This window comes from Heptranchias perlo, unplaced genomic scaffold, assembly GCF_035084215.1.
Source record: "Heptranchias perlo isolate sHepPer1 unplaced genomic scaffold, sHepPer1.hap1 HAP1_SCAFFOLD_70, whole genome shotgun sequence".
Lineage (NCBI taxonomy): Eukaryota > Metazoa > Chordata > Chondrichthyes > Hexanchiformes > Hexanchidae > Heptranchias > Heptranchias perlo.
In genome coordinates, this window is record NW_027139729.1 from 2,039,563 (window position 1) to 2,060,850 (window position 21,288).

Below are 21,288 nucleotides of genomic sequence, written 5' to 3' on the forward strand. Positions count from 1 at the left end.
AGTATTCCATCACACTCCTGACTTGTGCCTTGTAGATGGTGGAAAGGCTTTGGGGAGTCAGGAGGTGAGTCACTCGCCGCAGAATACCCAGCCTCTGACCTGCTCTCGTAGCCACAGTATTTATATGGCTGGTCCAGTTAAGTTTCTGGTCAATGGTGACCCCCAGGATGTTGATGGTGGGGGATTCGGTGATGGTAATGCCGTTGAATGCCAAGGGGCGGTGGTTAGACTCTCTCTTGTTGGAGATGGTCATTGCCTGGCACTTATCTGGCGCGAATGTTACTTGCCACTTATCAGCCCAAGCCTGGATGTTGTCCAGGTCTTGCTGCATGCGGGCTCGGACTGCTTCATTATCTGAGGGGTTGCGAATGGAACTGAACACTGCGCAGTCATCAGCGAACATCCCCATTTCTGACCTTATGATGGAGGGAAGGTCATTGATGAAGCAGCTGAAGATGGTTGGGCCTAGGACACTGCCCTGAGGAACTCCTGCAGCAATGCCCTGGGGCTGAGATGCTTGGCCTCCAACAACCACTACCATCTTCCTTTGTGCTCGGTATGACTCCAGCCACTGGAGAGTTTTCCCCCTGATTCCCATTGACTTCAATTTTAACAGGGCTCCTTGGTGCCACACTCGGTCAAATGCTGCCTAGGTGTCAAGGGCAGTCACTCTCACCTCACCTCTGGAATTCAGCTCTTTTGTCCATGTTTGGACCAAGGCTGTAATGAGGTCTGGAGCCGAGTGGTCCTGGCGGAACCCAAACTGAGCATCGGTGAGCAGGTTATTGGTGAGTAAGTGCCGCTTGATAGCACTGTCGACGACACCTTCCATCACTTTGCTGATGATTGAGAGTAGACTGATGGGGCGGTAATTGGCCGGATTGGATTTGTCCTGCTTTTTGTGGACAGGACATACCTGGGCAATTTTTCACATTGTCGGGTGGATGCCAGTGTTGCAGCTGTACTGGAACAGCTTGGCTGGAGGCGCAGCTAGTTCTGGAGCACAAGTCTTCAGCACTACAGCTGGGATGATGTCGGGGCCCATAGCCTTTGCTGTATCCAGTGCACTCAGCCGTTTCTTGATATCACGTGGAGTGAATCGAATTGGCCGAAGACTGGCTTCCGTGATGGTGGGGATATCGGGAGGAGGCTGAGATGGATTATCCACTCGGCACTTCTGGCTGAAGATGGTTACAAACGCTTCAGCCTTGTCTTTTGCACTCACGTGCTGGACTCCGCCATCATGGAGAATGGGGATGTTTGCAGAGCCTCCTCCTCCCGTTAATTGTTTAATTGTCCACCACCATTGACGAGGATGATACCAGAACTGAGAGGTTATCCTTATCAGGAAAGGCTGAACAGGATGGATCTCTTTACTCTAGAAAAGAGAAGACTGAGGGGTGACCTGACAGAGGTCTTTAAGATAATAATAGGGTTTGATAGGTTAGACGTAGAGGAAAATGTTACCACTTGTGAGGGAGACCATAATTAGAGGTCATAAATATAAAACAATCACTAATAAATCCAATACGGTATTCAGGAGAAACTTCTTCACCCAAAGAGTGGTAAGAATGTGGAATACGCCATCACATAGTTGAGGCAAATAACGTATATGCATTTAAGGGGAAGCTAGATAAGCACAAGAGGGAGAAAGGAATAGGGTATCCTGATAGGGTTAGATTATGGGAGGGAGGAGGCTCATGTGGAGCATAAAGGCTGGCATAAATCAATTGGGCCGAATGGTCTGTTTCAGTGCTGTAGTTTCGTTGTAACTCAATGTACTATTTTGAGGGTGGTGGAAGAGCAGAGGGACCTGGTAGCGCATATTCACAAATCTTTGAATGTTGCAGGGCAAGTTGATAAGGCGGTTAAGCAAGCGTATGGGATGCATGCGTTTGTAAATAAGGGCATTGAATACACAAATAGGGAAGTCATGTTAAACCTTCACAAAAGGCTGATTAGGCCTCAGCTGGAGTATTGTACACAACACAGGGCACCACAGTTTAAGAAGGATGTCAAGGCCTTGAAGAGGGTAGAGGAGACTTACCAGGGTGATGCCAGGGATGAGGGACTTCGGTTATGTGGAGGGATTGGAGAAGCTGGGATTGTTCTTCTGAGATCAGAGAAGGTTAAGGGGACACCATTAGTGGTGTTCAAAATAATGAGGGGTTTTTATCGAGCAAATAGTGGAAACTGCATACTTTGGCAACTGGATTGGTCACCAGAGGTCATAGGCTTAAAACAATTGGCAAAACAACAAGAGGGGAAATGAGGAGCATATTTTTCACACGGAGTGTTGTTAAGCACTGCCTGAAAGGATGGGGTCCCTTTTAGAGGCTGTGTTCGTGTCGGAGACTCAAAATTCATACTTTAACTGGGAAACTGCAGGAACAGAGTGAAACGGTTCTGCTTGTGCCCCTGGATTCAATGCACAATGTGGAGAAATCTGTGAAATTAATAAATGAATCGGTAAAAGTGAACATGGTCAATACAATTATATGAAAACTGTAAATGGAGCCGCTCATTGTTGGACCAGTCCTTTCTGAGCACAGCTTTTAACTTTATTCCTGAGAGAGGTCTCATTAAGACAAGGTTCTGAACTTTGAGATGTTTGTGATATATCCACGTCATAATTTACATGGAGGCAAAGCTGCTGATGTAATGTGTTTGTTCAAATGACTGTAACTAATAGCAATGATCAGGGGTATAACCGTGTCAGTGGAGATTTACCCTCTGTATAAATCAGGGATCGCTGCAATGCACCATCTCAGACTGCCTGCCGGAGCTGCGGTTTCCAGGCCAACAGAAGTCATTGCTTCTCACAAAAATGGGATATTCAGTAATGTATCAGATACAATGTATTTATTATCCTGTTCTCGCAGCCGTTGGAGTTCCAGGTAAGCCATTACCTCAGCTGTTCATGGTATAAATCGGTATTAACTCTGCTGCTGTACTTGGCATTCTTTTATCTCCCATCGTGTACTATACAGTGGAATGTTCTGTTCTATCAGTTGATCGATTGTCCTAAGTCTCTGCTCTTTTGGTCTTGTAGCAGCTGCATTATATGCGTTATGATCTTGTATATCTAACCCTGGCATTGTTACTGGATTATTCTGTGTCCTGAATGTATTGGAATCAGGTGTCTGGGCTAAGAGCTGGTCTCAGACCATCAGGAGCTGTGAACAGTTTCATGTTGTGGAACTAACCTGTCCTGGAATATTTTGTCATCAATGTGTTTTCAGTGATTGATAATGAGACAGCTCACGGTCTCGGTGTTACAAGGAGGCAGTGCAATGTCCTCCCTCCCCGATAACATGGTACGGTTTAACAGGGATTTCAATGTATTTATTGGTTATCACTGTTATGAAAGATGATTTCATCGTGTGTGTATCTGACACCGCTTCAGATGTCTGGCTACTGAACTGAGTTGTTGCTGATTCTTTCACATCTCATTCTCTGCTTCACTGTCGATGAATTCACTGTAAAATGCAATTTTTTGAGGTTATGTTGTATCAGTTTGCACTTTATCTGTTGGAATCGTGAGCCGTTCTATTTATCTGTCGATTATAAGTAGCAGCGGTGATGTTGGCGTTTTGTTAATTGAACAATGCCGCCATCTAACGCTGTACTTTATAATTACAGGAGAAGGAATTTCAATTATTGTGAGGTGTGTCTGGGAGAGGCATTCGATTCTGTTCACTCCATGCATTGTAGATGAAGTGAACAGTGTAGGTGAACAGGCGGAGACTTTGAAGATCTGTGGAAGCACTAAACTCTTCACAGAGACTTCACCATTTAACGGACTGACACTAAGAATAGGATCGTTGGAACACGGGGCTGGTGAAGAGAAAGCAGGCGCAGGATGTTAGGATTTACTCGGATGTGAAAAGGGTCATTGAGAAAGAGAGTAGAGTGCGGAGAGATAGAGAGGAGCGATAGGGAAAGAAACTGAGCAGGAAAACGAGAGGTAGGGGGAGAAGGAACGATAGAAAAAGAGACAGGGAGAGAGAGAGGGGGGGGGAGAGAGAGCAGCAGAGGTGTGAATAATTCATCAGAATGAACGGCTGAAACTTCCAGTACAATTATGAAAATGAAATGTGAATTGAAGGTGTAATTAGGATGTTGTCAGATTGTGAGAGTTTTATTGTACTCGCGTCTGGTGTGTTTATCACTATCAGGTCCACAGTCTGTTTATGTGAATGTTCCTTTCACTTGTTTACTGATTGAATAAATAAATATAATTGAAATGTATTTAAAGAATAGGATCATTGATTTCTTTATCGCATTGAATTATGGGAATATTGCATTCTAGAAGTGATGTGTCAGCTTTATTCAATGAAGATAGTAGCCATGATGTGGAGATGCCGGTGATGGACTGGGGTTGACAAATGTAAGGAATCTTACAACACCAGGTTATAGTCCAACTGTTTTATTTGAAAATCACAAGCTTTCGGAGGCTTTCTCCTTCTTCAGGTGAGTGTGGGATTCCATGGAAGGTTACCGCATTTATATTCAGAGAACAATATCTGGTGATTACAGATAATCTTTCCAACTGCCCGTTGTCAAGGCAATCAAAGTGTTCAGACAGAGAGATGTTACCTACAGGACCACAAACGGCCAGAACAAAAGACAGAGAGAGAGAGAGAAACATCCGAAAGGAGGAGAAAGACAGAGAATGACCCGTTATATTAAAAACAGATTATTTTTTTTCGCTGGTGGGGTTACGTGTAACTTTGATTGCCTTGACAACGGGCAGTTGGAAAGATTATCTGTAATCACCAGATATTGTTCTCTGACTATAAATGCGGTGACCTTCCATGGAATCCCACACTCACCTGACGAAGGAGAAAACCTCCGAAAGCTTGTGATTTTAAAATAAAACAGTTGGACTATAACCTGGTGTTGTAAGATTCCTTACATTATTCAATGAAGAACGAGGATAATTCAATGATTGTATTTTAATTTAATTTTAGTTGACTGTGCAAAGTAAATTTATTGAACACATTATGTAACCAACGAGCAGTTCATTGACACCAATAACCACAGAAATTAATGGTTGAATTCATCAATTGGATTGTGTGAGTTGGATCTAGAGATTAGAATTCCTCTAACGCTCATCTCCAGTCTCTCCCTGTGAATCCCGGCCTCTCCTCCCACTGCAGTGAATCCTCCGTCTCCTCATTCGTTCTTCAGTTCATTCGCTTTCCCAAACTATCTGCTGCTGACTTCCCTCCAGCTCATGAAGGTCCTTTTCCTTTGTCTCCCTCCCAATCACATTCGCTCGCTCGGCCTCCAGCTGCCTCTTCCAATCCATGATGTGGAGGTGCCGGTGATGGACTGGGGTGGACAAATGTACGGAGTCGCACAACACCAGGTTATAGTCCAACAGTTTTATTTGAAATCACAAGCTTTCGGAGCTTTGCTCCTCCGTCAGATTTCAAATAAAACTGTTGGACTTTCAGCTGGTGTTGTGCGACTCCTTACAATCTTCCAATCCAATCCGTAGCCTCAATCTCACCGCCACGGATCTCGGTCTTTCCCGTTTTGTGCCAGCCCCAGTCGGCTCTCTCCACCCAGAGCAACAAAGCAGCGGCACCTCCCCCTATCCCCTCACATTCCTGGCCCTCGCTCACTTTCCCGTCCTTCTGGAGCCCAAATCCGAATTTAACCTGTTGGAATCCCGGTGTTTAAATGCCTCCTCCCTTCCCCACCGTCACTGTCCCCTCACTCGGCCCTTCCAGTGGATCTGGTGTTCAGGTTATTCACTTTCTGTATCAATTTCCCAATTCATTATTCAAAATTGAGTTTAAAAACATTTCTCTGCCCGAAGGCGCTGCCCAGATCAGTGAATTAGTTTCCACTGTTTGATGCAGCAACAAAACTGGAAATTTTACCCCAGATCCTCTCAAACTGCAGCTTTGACTCCAGGTCTGATCAGTAATTTCTCTGCTTCCGATTCTCTCTCTTACAGTTAACTTGGTGGCGATTGTGATCCTGTCCCGAGGAAAGTGCGGACTCTCCAAATGTATCACTCGCTACCTGGTGGGAATGGCGGCGGCCGATCTACTGGTCGTCATCACTGATCCGATATTGAGATGGATTGGTTTGATTTATTTTCCAGTTTCATTCCTGAGAATTACTCCCGTGTGTTCTTTCATTGACTTCCTGACTTTTGCAACCACCGAGGTTTCTGTTTGGTTCACAGTCGCTTTCACCTTTGATCGATTTGTGGCCATTTGTTGTCAGAAGCTGAAAACAAAATATTGCACCGAGAAAACGGCGGCTGTTGTGATCGGGGTGGTGAGTGCGCTGAGCTGTTTACTAAACATTCCCTGGTACTTTGTAATTGACCCGGAATATATAATGGACAATGTACCCCGGGGTTGTGTCGTGAAACCGACCTTTTTAACTTCACCGGCAGGGACAGCGTTTCTCTTGTTTACGATTGTTTCAACTCCTTGTCTCCCATTCATTCTGATTTTGCTGTTCAATGTTCTCACCGCCAGGCACATTTTCGCGGCCATTAGAATCCGCAGGGCATTCCGGCCCCGCAGCAATGGAGAGAATCACAAGGATCCAGAGATGGAGAACAGAAGGAAATCCATCATTTTACTTTTCAGTATATCAGGCAGTTTTGTGTTGTTATGGAGCACACTCGTATTTTTTGTTATCTCTCTGCGTATAACAAACGCCCAGTTCTATACGGCCAGTGACATTGAGTCAGCCGGATTCATGCTTCAACTTCTCAGTTCCTGCACCAACACGTGTATTTATGCTGTGACCCAGACTAAATTCAGAGAGGAGCTGAAGAACGGGGTGAAATACCCACTGAATCTAATCGTTACATTGGTTAAACCATAGAATGACCTGAAGACTTTGCATCCGAAATTAAAGAAAAAGTTAATGCGAGAAGATTTTCCGTTTTGGCTTTGGCGTAAGACGGACGGTAGCGGATCGAGCGCCCGTTATTCACCGCGCCTGATTCAATTATCCATTAATATCAAGGAGTTCACGAAAGGAACTGATAACAATCCAATACCTGAAAAACTTTTGGAAATACCTGACAGGAATTAGATTTTACTCAATATCTGCGGTGTTGTGAAATGATACAAGATGTAATTCTAACATGAAATTGTTATTAGTCTGGAAATAATATGATTTCAATATTAAATGTTTAATCCTGAAATGAATAAAATCAATTCCTCCTTTTCGATTGATGATTATTTCCCATCATACAGACTGCCCGGTGGGATGGACTGAGGGTGAGCTGTCAGGGTCAGACAGCATCCTGTTCATTGGGACATTTGTTTTGACCAGAACAGAATAATAATGGACCAACACCCAGACCGTTACGAACTGGTAAAATATTAATGTAATTTCAAACTCCAGTGGGCAGTTCCGAAGATCGTTTCCTCTCTGAGCTGTTGTGCAGCAATGTTTACTCACTGCAGGGAGTTTAATGGGACATTAGGCTGGGCCTGGTTACACAGATCTATAAGGAAACCTCCTGATACATTTCTGAGACGATCAGGGGCCGGGAGATTTCGCATGGCCGCAGCAGGCCAATGGAAAGCTCTCCCGCTCCTCCTTGCCCCACGAAATATACGTTAAAAACAAACTTCTCAGTGTTCTGGACCACTCAATGCCCATCGAAAGGGCGGCTCCTCCACCCATTTGTGCCCAACATTAAATGGTGTCCCGTGTACGTCATCATACTCTGATTTACATATTACACGTGGTCTGACCGGAATCAGGTGGGTGTTGCTCTGGCCCCTTTTCACAGGACCCCACCCACGGTGGCGGAGGCAGGACCGACAGTATTAAACGGGCGGGACGTGACCTGGCATCATTTACTCGTCTCATCCACCTCATTTCCGCCAGGCGGGGATGATTAAAATCGGCCACACCTTTCCTGGCCTACACCCTAGTATTAATCTTGGAAGCCCAAAAGTTGGTCCGTTTTCTCAAACTGAATCGGTTCACAACACGTGGAGGGAAATTTTGACCATCGCTGGGGGCTGAGCTGGTCGAGCGGATCACCCGCTCCTTATAGTACCGGCCCGATTTTAATTTCTGCTCCGTCAGTTTACCGCCCAAGCAGTGAAGGTGAAATTACCCCTCCATCTCTGACCCCAAGGTTCGACAGGTGTGTGAAAGACATCAGACAGTGTTTGCCAAACACTAACATGAATGTGGGCGAATGGATCCGTGTATTCGGGTAAAAGGTGAAAACCCTCTCCACAGAGACCAGGACCTCTATACCGTGGAGTCGAAGAGGTTTCACCCCCAACAGCTCGGTAACCATAAGACACTGTGCACTACGGGCAGTTCCCCGGGACATACACCAAGACAGATATCAACTGCTGCTGGTAGACCATCATTTCCGTTAAGGTGCCCCCATGGTCCGCCCGAAACCGGCTGGTCTTCCAGCTGAAGGAGCTGTCCACGACCGAGTACTGCCGACTGGTACACTCCAAGGTCCAGGAGTACGTGCTGTGGGATGCAGTGAAGCGAGGTGCGGTCTGCGTAAAGGCTCTATGGGGAAAGGCCACCGTGTAAGGCCATTTCACCTTGTATTGTGCAACAGTTTCTCCCCATCGACTCCATCAAAACCCCTCCTCATTTTCAACCCCTCCATTAAATCTCCCCTTAACCGTCTCTGCTTTAAGGAGAACAACCCCAGTTTCTCCAGTCTCTCCCGGGAACTGAAGTCCCTCATCCCCGGTACCATTCTGGTAAATTTCCCCTGAACCTTCTCTGCTCCAAAGAGAGTAATCCCAGCTTCTCTATTCTCTCCACATAATTATTATTATTTATTAAGTGGGTTGTGCTGGGTATCTGGAAGCTGTAATTCGGTGAGTAGAAAGCAGTGGGAGGATAAGTCTGCAGATTGATTTTGGGAAATGGAGAAGACGGCGATCGTGGATTCAGGCAAGGGAGGGAGGTGGTCTTTGAGACCGTCCGTGCTCTGTTGTAAGATCTCACTGTGTGTGTCTTGTTCCAGCCGTTCCCATTTGTACCTGTGACCTGACTGGCGGAGTCTGAGACCTCAACTGCTGCTGTGACCCTGACTGTTCCTCCGCGGACATCAGTGTCTTCTCCACCTGTCTGCCGGGCAGTGAACCGTAAGTTTCTGTTTGTGTGTTACTACATTGGCTCCCGATCCGACAAAGGCTCGATTTTAAGACACTCATCCTCGTGTTCAAATCCCTCCATGGTCCTCGCCCCCTCCCTATCTCTGTAACCTCCTCCAACCGAATTAATCTCCACCGACAACCCCAGGTCACTCCACCCTATCATGGATTCTACCCCACCCATTTATCTCCGCCCACAGCCCATATACACTCGACGCACAGTCAGTGCTGGGACACTCAGTCTTGTTATACACACAGTCAGTGCTGGGACACTCTGTCCTGTTATACACATTGTCAGTGCTGGGACACTCAGTCCTGTTATACACATTGTCAGTGCTTGGACACTCATGTCTGTTATACACACAGTCAGTGCTGGGACACTCATGTCTGTTATACACACAGTCAGTGCTGGGACACTCAGTCCTGTTATACACACAGTCAGTGCTGGGACACTCAGTTCTGTTATGCACACAGTCAGTGCTGGGACACTCATGTCTGTTATACACACAGTCAGTGCTGGGACACTCATGTCTGTTATACACACAGTCAGTGCTGGGACACTCAGTCCTGTTATACACACAGTCAGTGCTGGGACAATCAGTCCTGTTATACAGTCAGGGCTGGGCCATTCAGTCCTGTTATACACACACTCAGCGCTGAAACACTCAGTCCTGTTATACACAGTCATATAAATAAATAACTGGAAATAAAGAATGAAATCTCCAGGACCTGATGGTTCCCACCTCACGGTATTAAAGGAAACGGGTGGGGAAATTGCAGATGCATTAGTCATAATTTCCCATAGCTCTCTAGACTGAGGAATTGTGCTTTTGGATATGAAATTTGAAAATGTCACTCCTTTATTTAAGAAAGGAGGGAGGGAGAAACCAAGAAAATATAGACCTGTCAGTTTAAAGTCAGTTGTTGGGAAATTACTGAAATCTATCATCAGAAACAAAATGAGCTGTTCAAAGAGAGTGAAGATGGATTGTGAAGGGCAGCTCATGTCTGAGTAATCTAGTTGAACGTTCTGAGCTCACTAACAAGGCGGACAGGGGATTGAATATGCATGTTGTCTGTATGGACTTCCAGAAAGCATTTGATAAGGTTCAGCACAAGAGATGAATGAATAAAAGTGCACAAAATTGAAAGTTGCTTTGTGACTTGGGTTGGAATTGGTTGGGTGGTCGGAGAAGAGAGTAGGGATAAAGGGAATGTTCTTTGATTGGCGAATTTTAAAAATCGTATCCCCAGGGATCTGTACTCAGCTTTTCACCATATTTATCAATAACTTGGATGAAGGAATAGAGAGTTGTAGATCCAAGTTTCCAGGTGACACTAAGTTAGGAGGCACAGGAAGTGGTGTAGATGGGAGCAGGAAATTACAAAGAGACAGTTTAAGTGAATGGACAAACTGTGGCAGATGGAGTTCAATGTGGGGAAGAGTGAGATCATTCACTTTGGATGCAAAAAGGAAATATTGGAGTATTTTCTTAAAGTGAGAGACTGGGAACGGTGCAGAAGCAAAGGGATTTGGGTGTCCATGTACACAAATCACTAAAAGCTCGTGCACAGATAAAAAATCACAGACTAAAGGAATGTTGGCCTTTATCTCGAGGACTGGAATACAAAGGGGAGGAAGTGATGCTTCGGAACAAGAGGGCATAACCTTAAATTTAGAGCTTGTGCATCTAGCATTGAAATCAGGAATCTCTTTTTCACTCAAGGGTCGTGGAAATCTGCTCAGGCTGATTGAAGTGGACCCTGTGATATAATAGAATTTTCTGTCCTGTCAGACTTGGACATCTTGTAGATCCATCTTTTAAAAAGGTGGAGGAACTCAGTTCAAAGATGGATTCCACTCACTTCATCATAAGTCCTCAAACTGCTTGTCTTATCATCGAGCTATCAAGGACAAGAAAAACTGTGTTTAAAAGAAAGCTGATTTATTTGACACTTGTACAGAATTCTGATACTGCAGTCCAGTGAAATGGATTATTAACATCAGAAACAGCCCCCAACTGCCAGAATGAACACGGTTTACTCCTGAATGCGATTAACAGCAGTGATAACAGTAGAATCCAACCAATGCAGTCACATGTGAACTCGCTGGTGTATTAGTAGGCTGGTTGACAGAGTGAATCCCTTCCCACGCACGGAGCAGGTGAACGGCCTCTCCCCAGTGTGAATACGTTGGTGTCTCAGTAGATCTCTTGTTCTTTTAAAGTTCTTCTCACAGTCAGAACATTCAAAGGGTCTCTTATCAGTGTGAACATGTTGATGTTCAATGAGGGAGGATGAACGAGTGAATCTCTTCCCACACACGGAGCAGGTGAACGGCCTCTCCCCATTGTGAATATGTTGGTGTGTTTGCAGGTTGGATGACTGACTGAATCTCTTCCCACACTCAGTGCAGGTGAACGGCCTCTCCCCAGTGTGAGTACGTTGGTGTGTCAGTAGATCCTTTTTTCTTTTAAAGCTCTTCTCACAGTCAGAACATTTAAAAGGTCTTTTAACAGTGTGAACAAGTTGATGTGTCAGAAGGCTGGATGAATGAGTGAATCCCTTCCCACACACGGAGCAGGTGAACGGCCTCTCCCCAGTGTGAATTCGCTGGTGTCTCAACCGGTGGGATGATCGAGTGAATCCCTTCCCACACACGGAGCAGGTGAACGGCCTCTCCCCAGTGTGAACTCGCTGGTGTATCAGGAGGCTGGATGACTGAGTGAATCCCTTCCCACACACGGAGCAGGTGAACGGCCTCTCCCCAGTGTGAGTGCGTTGGTGTTTCAGCAGATCACTTTTTCTTTTAAAGCTCTTCTCACAGTCAGAACATTTGAAAAGTCTCTTATCAGTGTGAACAAGCTGATGTTCAATAAGGCTGGATGACTGAGTGAATCCCTTCCCACACACGGAGCAGGTGAACGGCCTCTCCCCAGTGTGAACTCGCTGGTGTGTCAGCAGGTTGGATGACTGAGTGAATCCCTTCCCGCACTCATTGCAGGTGAACGGCCTCTCCCCAGTGTGAGTGCGTTGGAGTTTCAGCAGCTCATTTCTGCTTTTTAAACTCTTGTCACAGTCAAAATATTTAAGAGGTCTCTTATCAGTGTGAACAAGTTGATGTTCAATGAGGCTGGACGAGAGAGTGAATCTCATCCCACACATGGAGCAGGTGAATGGCCTCTCCCCAGTGTGAACTCGCTGGTGCGCCTGCAGGTGGGATGACTGAGTGAATCCCTTCCCACACACGGAGCAGGTGAACGGCCTCTCCCTAGTGTGTCTGCGTCGATGAGTTTCCAGCTGGGACGGGTAATTGAATCCCTTCCCACAGTCCCCACATTTCCACGGTTTCTCCATCCTACGGGTGTCCTTGTGTCTCTCCATGTTGGACGATCAGTTGAAGCCTCGTTCACACACAGAACATGTGTCCGGTTTCTCCCCGCTGTGAATGGCGCGATGTTTTTACAGGTTGTGGAACTGGTTAAAGCTCTTTCCACAATCAGTGCACTGGAGTTTACAAAAGTCCTCACTGTGAATACAGAATAGAAATTCAGAACAGGCAATTCTAGTTTCTATGGAACATTCTTCCTGCTCATTCCCCCAGACTGTAAATCCCCGTCTCACACACTCACCCTCCTACCTCTGCTGGAACCCAAACCCATCGCACCATCTCCAACATTTGGGTTGGGTTGGAGGCCTTGAATCTGAGTTGGGAAATATAATTGGAGAAACATGATTCAATTTAGAAATTAAACTATTCAAAATCAAATAACATGGATTATTGTAATTAATATAGTCCTTTCACGCCTGGTGGGAAAGAAGTGATGTCTGGGCTGCGGATGAGTGTTTGCGCCCGGTTACACAGCGTGTCCCTCTCTCTCCGCTTCAAATTCGCTTCCTTTGGCTCACGGCCTCATTCACGCATCCAGCTGACTGCAGCCCTTTAAAGCTCGACTGGAGTCATCCTTTGTTTATTGACTTGACCCATTGCCACCCACCTTGCCTTGCAGCTTCATCCCTTTTTTTGCTTCATCACTCCTGCCCTCCACCCTATCACAGACCTTCCCTTTTGTTCTTTCCCTCCCCGCCCCCTCTTTCCCTGCCTCTCTACTTGCTCAAAAACTGTTAATTCTTTCACTTCTTCAAGTTCTGACAAAACCTTAACACTAATCTGAAACGTTAACTCTGTTTCATTCTCCGCGGATGCTGCCTGACTTGCTGAGGATTTCCAGCATTTTCTCTTTATGTTTCACATTTCCAGCATCCGTAGTATTTTGCTTTTGATTGGTGAACCTCGCCCTTTCACACCCCATCACAGAAATATCGGCAAGAGGGTTTTACAATGGCGATAATCTTACCCAAAATGCCCCGCGCGGTAGAATACGGTCTATCTCAATTCAAAGGTCAGCAGCGCGCAGGCGCGGGAAGGGCCCATGGCCAGAGCATGCGCGGTTCTGGTCGGAGACACTGAGCGGGGCCGAGCGGAGTCTCAGCAACACCGAGTGCGGCTCAGAACCCGAATCAGAGCCGGGGGGCCCGGCGGACGGGCGGCCCGGGTGCCCTTTGCACCATTAAACCCCTCATCCAGCGCCTCCCTCGTCCCACCCGCCGCTTCCCGGTTTCTTCTCCTGTTTCCACCGAGTCCGACTCGCGACAAACTGCAGGACCGAAGCGCTCCCAGAATGCAGGGCGGGCCTGGGGAGCATGCGCAGTCTGATTGCGAAATCAGCGCCTTGGAGAGATAGACGGGTTTCTGGGGCGCGGGGGATTGTGGGGCCTCCGGCCACCATTAGTCACCGGGGGTCGGTCAGTGTTTTTTTGCCGACGTCGCGCACAGAAGCGTTTCTAGAAATACAGACTGAGGAATTGAGGGTCGGTTTGCTAAACAGACACTGAACTGTGTTTCACAAACATTTTTAAAGTTTCACAAACATTTTTCCTCGTGACCCAGTGGAAGGGAAACACTTCCCCCAGGGATCCAAAACAATAATATCTTCCGGCTGGAGTTTTCATCAAATCCCAATAAAGGTCAGTCCATGCTCTTCACTTCATTTCAAGTAATAACTAAAATTAAACATCGACGTTACTTGAAAAACATTTGAAATATTGTGCAAATAGAATAAAAAAAAGTTCAGGTTGAGTTTCACTTACTTAAGGTGACGGATGGGTCGGCCTGTTGTTCATGATCTCGTTCCAATCTGGATCACAAGATGAAAGCGCTCCACGCATATCAGGCACGGTTGATTCGGTTTCTTTCTCTTGTTTTTAACCTTCTCAAAGTCGATAATCCCAGTTCGCAGATGTAGGTTTTTGTGAACGACAGGAACAACGGAACACTAATCTTACTTACAGTGGATCATCTGTGAAAGCACTGATCCAAAAATAAGACAAACTGAATGACTTGAGGCGTGTTTTCAGTGCGCTGTCACAGGAGAGTCGCACCAGCCCGTTTTCTTGATCAGGCATCAAATTTAGCTTCATTCTAGATTCAGGATTTTCGAAAGCAAAAGGATCTTTCACCCAACGCTTTTGCATCGAATTTTCAAATCCCTCTGCAGGGAAGTAGTGACTAAAATGTTCAGACAGAGCAGCGAAATGTAACTGTATGACACAGTTCATTTCATTCCCTTTATCTTCGTCGATACGGTTCTCTCCACCCCAGAGGGTTGTGGATGTTCAGTCGTTTAGTGTATTCAAGATTGAGTTTGATAGATTTTTGGACAAGACAATCAAGGGATATGGGGATCGGGCAGTTAAGAGCAGATGATCTATTGAATGGCGGAGCAGGCTCGAGGGGCCGTAAGGCCTACTCCTGCTCATATTCCTTATGTTCTTATCCTGCCAGAGGTGCGGTGCCCAGAACTGAACACAATACTCTAAATAAGCTCTAACCAGAGCTCTGAATAACTGTGACATAACTGCCACTCATTTTTATTTCCTGTCCCTTGAAATAAACATCAAAATACCATTACCATTTTAACTTATTTTTGCACCTTTTAGTGAATTCTGTACTTGATCTCATTAACCCCTCTGCTCATCCACAGTTCCTAGTTTCTTGCCCTTTAGAAAATACTCTGATCTATCTTTTTATGGTCCAAAGTGGATGATCTCACACTTCCCCACGTTGAACTCCATCTGCCACAGTTTTGCCCACTCACTGAATCTATCGATGTCCCTTTGCAACTTTCTGCTCCAATCTATAATGTTTACGGTGCTACCTAACTTAGTGTCATCAGCACACTTGGATATAAGGCTCTCTACATTAGAATATAAGAAATAGGAGCAGGAGTAGGCGATACGATACGCGAGCCTGCTCCGCCATTCAATCAGATCATGGCTGATCTTCGACCTCAACTCCACTTTCTCGCCCCATCCCCATGTACCTTGATGCCATTTGCGTCCAAAAATCTATCGATCTCAGCTTTGAATATATTCAACGACTGAGCATCCACAGCCCTCTGGGGTGGAGAATTCCAAAGATTCACAACCCTTTGAGTGAAGAATTTTTTCCTCATGTCGATGCTAAATGGCCGACCCCTGATCTTGATACTCTGACCTCAAGTTCTTGACTCTCCAGCCAGGGGAATCAGCCTCTCCGCATCTACCCTGTCAAGCCGTCTAAAAAATTGACACGTTTCAATGCGATCATCTCTCATTCTTCTAAACTCCAGCGAATATAGGCCAATTTTACACAATATGTCCTCATAGCACAATTGCAGCAAGTCCTTATTACTCTTATATTGCAACACCGTTGCAATAAAAGCTAACATATCATTTGCCTTCCTCGCTCTGGTTCGACCCTTGGTAGCTCACTATTTCCAGTATATTTGTCATCTATTCCTTCTATAGGAAAAATAAATTAACGTTGAAAACATTTTGCTGTAATTATACCAGTTCATGTTTTGGAAACAATATCCAGCTGAACTGCAACAAATTCGATGGCAAACTTAATGATGGAAATAATTTAATAAGAATACTGAAATGCGATGGCCGGGAATCGAACCCGGGTCAACTGCTTGGAAGGCAGCTATGCTCACCACTATACCACCATCGCTGACAATCAGGGATGATCAAATTGCTCTCAAACATCAGACCCTGAACAGACACTGCAGGCTGTTCGATTTTGTTCTTCATTTCAACTGGTTTCTGACGGATCCTTTCTCGCTCTGTTGCAGTTCCCGTTTCCGCACAGTCGATGACGCCAACCCCCAATCAATGGAAATTACACAACAGCCAGTAATTCTTCACCTGATATCGGACTGAAGAGACAGTCGATACCTGCAATACTTGACCGGCTGGAAATACATTTTGCCGCAGCTCACATCAGCCATTGAGTAAAGTTAGATAATTACATTAAATCATTATGGAGACCTGACTACCAGCTGGGCACGAATGGCAGCTTCATATTCAAGTCTATAAGATCGTTAGAAAGGACAGAGAAATAGGGAAAGGAGGAGGAGCAGCAATATTACTAAAGGACAATATTACAGCCGTTCAAAGATAGAATATCAGTGAGGGTGAGCGGGCAGTGTAAACACTCTGAGAGAGACCCAAGGAGAGCAAGGTTCATGTAGTTGATGCAATATATTTGGATTTTCCGAAGGCCTTCGATAAGGTAATGCATTGTCCACTCATGGCTAAGTTCAGAGCACGTGGGTTCAGGGACAGGTGATAGAATGGTTTGCAAGCTGGCATCAAAACAGAAAACAGAGAATAGAGGTTAAGGGTAGTTACTCAGATTGTCAAAAAGGTGGGAAGTGGAGTTCCACAGGGATCGGTGTTAGGACCACCGTTCACAATTTACATGAACAATTCGGGACTCGAGAATCGGAAGTACAATTTCAAAATTTGTGGACGACAACAAATTGGGCGATGTAGTTAATACAAAGGAAGAATGCATCAAAATGCAAGAGGACATTAATAAAGTTGCAGAATGAAGAATAAGGAGGTCACACACTGCTTGGATTATAAGAGTCGAAACGGGCTAGAGTAGCAAATGGATCTCGTGGTACAGATATAAAAATTACTGAAAGTAGCGACGCAAGTTAATAAGGTCACAAAAAGGCAAATCAAACACTGAGATTCATTCTAGAGAGATAGAATTGAAAATCAAAGAAGTTATGTTAAAATAGTATGGAACTTTGGTTCGACCACACTTGGAGTACTGTGCACAGTTCTGGTCTCCATATTATATAAAGGACTTAGAAGGTGCAAAAAAGATTCTCATGATACGAGAAATGAGAGGATATTCTTATTGGGAAATGCTGAACAGACTGGGGGTCTTTTCACTCGAAAAGAGAAGGCTGAGGGGTGACTTGATAGAGGTCTTATGATAGGGTTTCATAGGGTAGACATAGAGAAAATGTTTCCACTTGTGGGGAGTCCAAAACTAAAGGTAATAAATATAAAATAGTCGCTAATAAATCCAATAGGGAATTCAGGAGAAACTGCTTTACCCAAAGAGTGGTTAGAATGTGGAAAATGCTACCACAAGGAGCAGCTCAGGCAAATAGCACAGGTGCATTTAAGGGGAAGCTAGAGAAACACATGAGGAAGGAGGGAATCGAAGGGTATTCTGATAGAGTTAGATGAAGTAGGGAGGGAGCAGCCTCGTGTGGAGCATAAACGGCAACACAGACCAGTTGGGCCGAATGGCCTGTTTCTGTGCCGTAGTTTCGATGTAACTCGATGTAAAGGCTCTTTTCAGAGCCACCCACTGTATCTGTGAAAGGGCTGGTTACTGTCTGAAGGGAGACGCTGATATCATGCTACCAGCGTGGCTTTGAGCTGCTTTATTCTCGTTGTAGCCGAGATGAGGTATTAATGGGACTGGAGTCAGGGCACCGACCACAGTCCGGTAATTTAAATGGTGACTTATGGACCCCAGTCCATACATCACCAGATTTCTTGTGTTTATTTGAAATACTTGCCATGCTGGGCTCGTAAAGCATCACCAGAACTGCTCGACTAACCTTTCTACATCTGTGGGATTCAGCGCTTCGCTCCCTTTCTGTTCTATTTTGTTAGATTATTTACATAACGCATTAAACACACTGGGGAATCATTGAAATGTAACTCTGCACAGAAACAAATAACAGTGAATTGCCTGGTGCTCAGGAGATCAGAAACATTACTCGCCTTTTGTCTTGTTGACTAATGAAGCGAGTTTAGAGTCCAGCTATCCGCTTTGGTTCCATATGGGGGATTGAACAGAGAGGGAGGGAGCGGAGGAGACAGTGAAAAACAGAGCAGAGAGCGGCCTCTGATCTTCCAGCTCCACCTCCAGCTTTCTCCATCCGCCAATTTCAAACCGTTTATCGATAATAGAACCGAAACACAGCGCTCCGCACAAACCCTTACAGACTCGGGCTTCATATTCAAAGATTTCCAGAAATCCGGAGCTTTTAAATAAGCCCCGTTGCAATTAACAGTCAGTAATATTCCTGCCGAAATACAATCCCTTCGTTAACAAGTCAACCCGCCTCCTTCCATTTCAGTCCCAGACCCGATTCTATCTCCCCACACATTCCCTCCCAGACGGGTTCAGCAGTTCACAAACACTTTATTCCAGCTGATGTTGAGAATCTCATCTGTTGGGGTTTGAGTTATGACGCGGAGTTTCTCCACCAGTGTTACCTTCTCACAGAGACACTTGCCCTCAATCTGGGAAAAGATGATGACCTTGAACTGGGACTGGAGCCGAACACATCCCCAGTTACAGTGAGGCCCGGCCCGGACATCCCATTCCCTCTGTTTTATATCAGACAATATCACACCTTCATGTCCAGCATTAGAGAAAGACAAACATACACTGTCAGTCTTACACTTCCTATCAGTGTGTTCATCTCCAGCACCAGAAAGCGAGATAAAGCGAGACAGATACGGTGAGAGATAGCGCGGAGAGACACAGTGCCAGAGTATCAGTTGCAGACTGAGCTGCAAAGCTAAGTGTTATCCAGAAAGATCCCATTGGAGAGACAAAAGATGCAATCTCATCTCTCACTGATATTGGACCAGAGGCAGACACACTATTAATCCCACCCTCAGTTCAGAGAGTGAAAAAACAATGGGACACATTTGACTCTCTCTTGCCTGTTGTACTTTATTCTGTTTTGCAGCAGAGGGACGTTCGGTATTACTCTCAGTCATCGAGAGTATCACTCTGATTAAATTAATCTGGGACTTCTGCTATCGGATATTAATCCTACATGGTCCCGACAAACACACCGACTCACTCTTTCCTCCATGTTTTCCAGGATTGGTTTGAGAAATCCTTCCTCCAGTTTCTTCCTCACGCGTCAGTTTTATCAGTAAAGAGTCCAAGAATGAACAGAGTCCATTGGCTCATTTGAGAGCCGCCCACTTTATCACTGAAAGGCTCTTTACCATCAAAAGATACCGAGAGAAACAGCAGGGATGGAAACATCTCGTTTAATAGTTAGAGATTGTAAAGTCAGTCTGGATTCCAGCGTTAGGCACTGGTGGAATCCCATCTGTTTCCCATTCTGGTGCCTGTTCCTGCACTGCCTGTGGACCTCATTCCCTCTGACCTTTCCCCCAGACCCACTTCCTTTGCTCAGACTCTGAAAAATTCCAATTGGGGAAAGTTTCCATCGATTTTTGTATTGGGAATTAAACCAGATATCTGCGCATGCGTGACTCAGCCCCGCCCCCAGCGCTGGTTGTTGGTGAGCAGAAGAGCGCATGCGCGCTCCCCTCCCCCAGCTCGGCCTGTGGGCGCCATTCCCTCAGTGAGCGGAAGAAGATGGTTTAAAACAGCCGGGAATGGAGAGATCACGGCCCCCGGGGGAAGGGAGCAAAGAGCAGCCTCGTTACAGCAGCTCATCGCTTCGGGACCGTGTCCGCAGATGGGCTCAGAGATCGGCATTGAGTCCGGGGGAAGGTCAGGGGGAGTCCGGGGGCTGTTTGTAAGAGGCGGAGTGGATCAGGAACTGGTCCCGGAACATGGAGTGAGCGGGGGAAGGGAGAGGTCATTCTCGGGCTGTGTGTGTCCAGGGTGTGTCCAGGGGAAGGGAGACAGAATAGGAAGAACCTGCTATTTAAAATCATTGCTGCTTTCTCTCCCCAAACCAGTGGTGAATGTTCCTGGTTTAGTTCCAGTCTCACCCTGTTTTTGGACAGTGAACAGTCAGGATGTGGGGAGTTAGACAAGCAGTTTTGATTGCAGGCATCAGGTGAGAAGTGTGAAGGACACAATTTAAACAGCGGTTTTTGCTTTCATTTGAACGGTTTGTCCCATGGGAGAGGAGATTAGAAACCTGACCTGCACAAAGGTCCCTGCCCCATCGGGTAGTCCCATTCATGGATCAGTGGAGGGGATGTCACTAAATTGTTTTAAAATCGCCCAACACACCTGGTGTGCAGAAGCTGAGTGCTGCAGTACTGCAGTGGAGTCAGACACTGACACCGTTTGTATCACTGGTTTTCATTTGTGGATATTCAAAATAATTATTCACAGATATTAAACTGATCACTTCTGTATTTTCGACCTCACCTGTTCTTGAGTTACAAGATATATGTTTCTTTCTACAGTCAAACCCTTGAAGGAGCCAGAATGAATGTGAAGTTTCCTCCATCCGAGGCAAAGGAACAGTGCAGCCAGCTCCTTCTCACACACAGTAAGTACTTTATCACTCATAGAGCACAGAGACGCAGACAGGTCATCAGTTCCACAGTCTCAGACAGCAGAAGTAGTCAGTCCCACACTGATCCCAAGTTCCAGAGACACATTTTCAATCCAACAGTCAAACAGAGCAGGTGTGGCAGACGCTGTTCCATTTCCCCCTAACTCCAGAGACACATTTTCAATCCAACAGTCAAACAGAGCAGGTGAGGCAGACACTGTTCCATTTCCCCCTCACTCAGTCCCGCTGACAGGTGGATACAAAAATCCCAGTCCAAAGTCATGCTTTCAGATTGTCAATTTCAAAAAAGGATAACTTTAGCCATGAATTAGATCCCAGATACCCCAAGATTCCGATTGTATGCTAGCCCAAAACTCTCTCACACACACACGTGAGTTTAATACATGAAGTATCCATTCGAATTGTGTACCATTCGAATACAAATTGCAAGTCCAAAACTCATGTACAGTATCAGATTGAGAAATGCTGTGACAGTGTAACCTGAGAAA

The 21,288-nt window shown here is 45.7% G+C and overlaps 2 protein-coding genes and 1 non-coding gene across 3 annotated transcripts in view; 1 reads left to right on the forward strand and 2 right to left on the reverse strand.

Moving 5' to 3' along the window:
* LOC137318386 (zinc finger protein 16-like) overlaps positions 1–21,288 on the forward strand; it is a 254,149-nt gene that overhangs the window by 71,237 nt on the left and 161,624 nt on the right. The gene's annotated exons all lie outside the window — the stretch shown is intronic.
* The window catches only part of LOC137318362 (zinc finger protein 850-like), a gene marked incomplete at its 5' end in the record, with an annotated part of 98,777 nt that continues 88,573 nt past the window's right edge, over positions 11,085–21,288 (reverse strand). Inside the window, 2 exon segments of the mRNA XM_067981248.1 lie at positions 11,085–12,147; positions 12,316–12,485. Coding sequence (XP_067837349.1) covers positions 11,229–12,147; positions 12,316–12,485 — 1,089 coding nt within the window.
* Positions 16,117–16,188, reverse strand: trnag-ucc (transfer RNA glycine (anticodon UCC)). Its single transcript has one exon. It is a non-coding gene; the product is annotated as a tRNA-Gly (tRNA).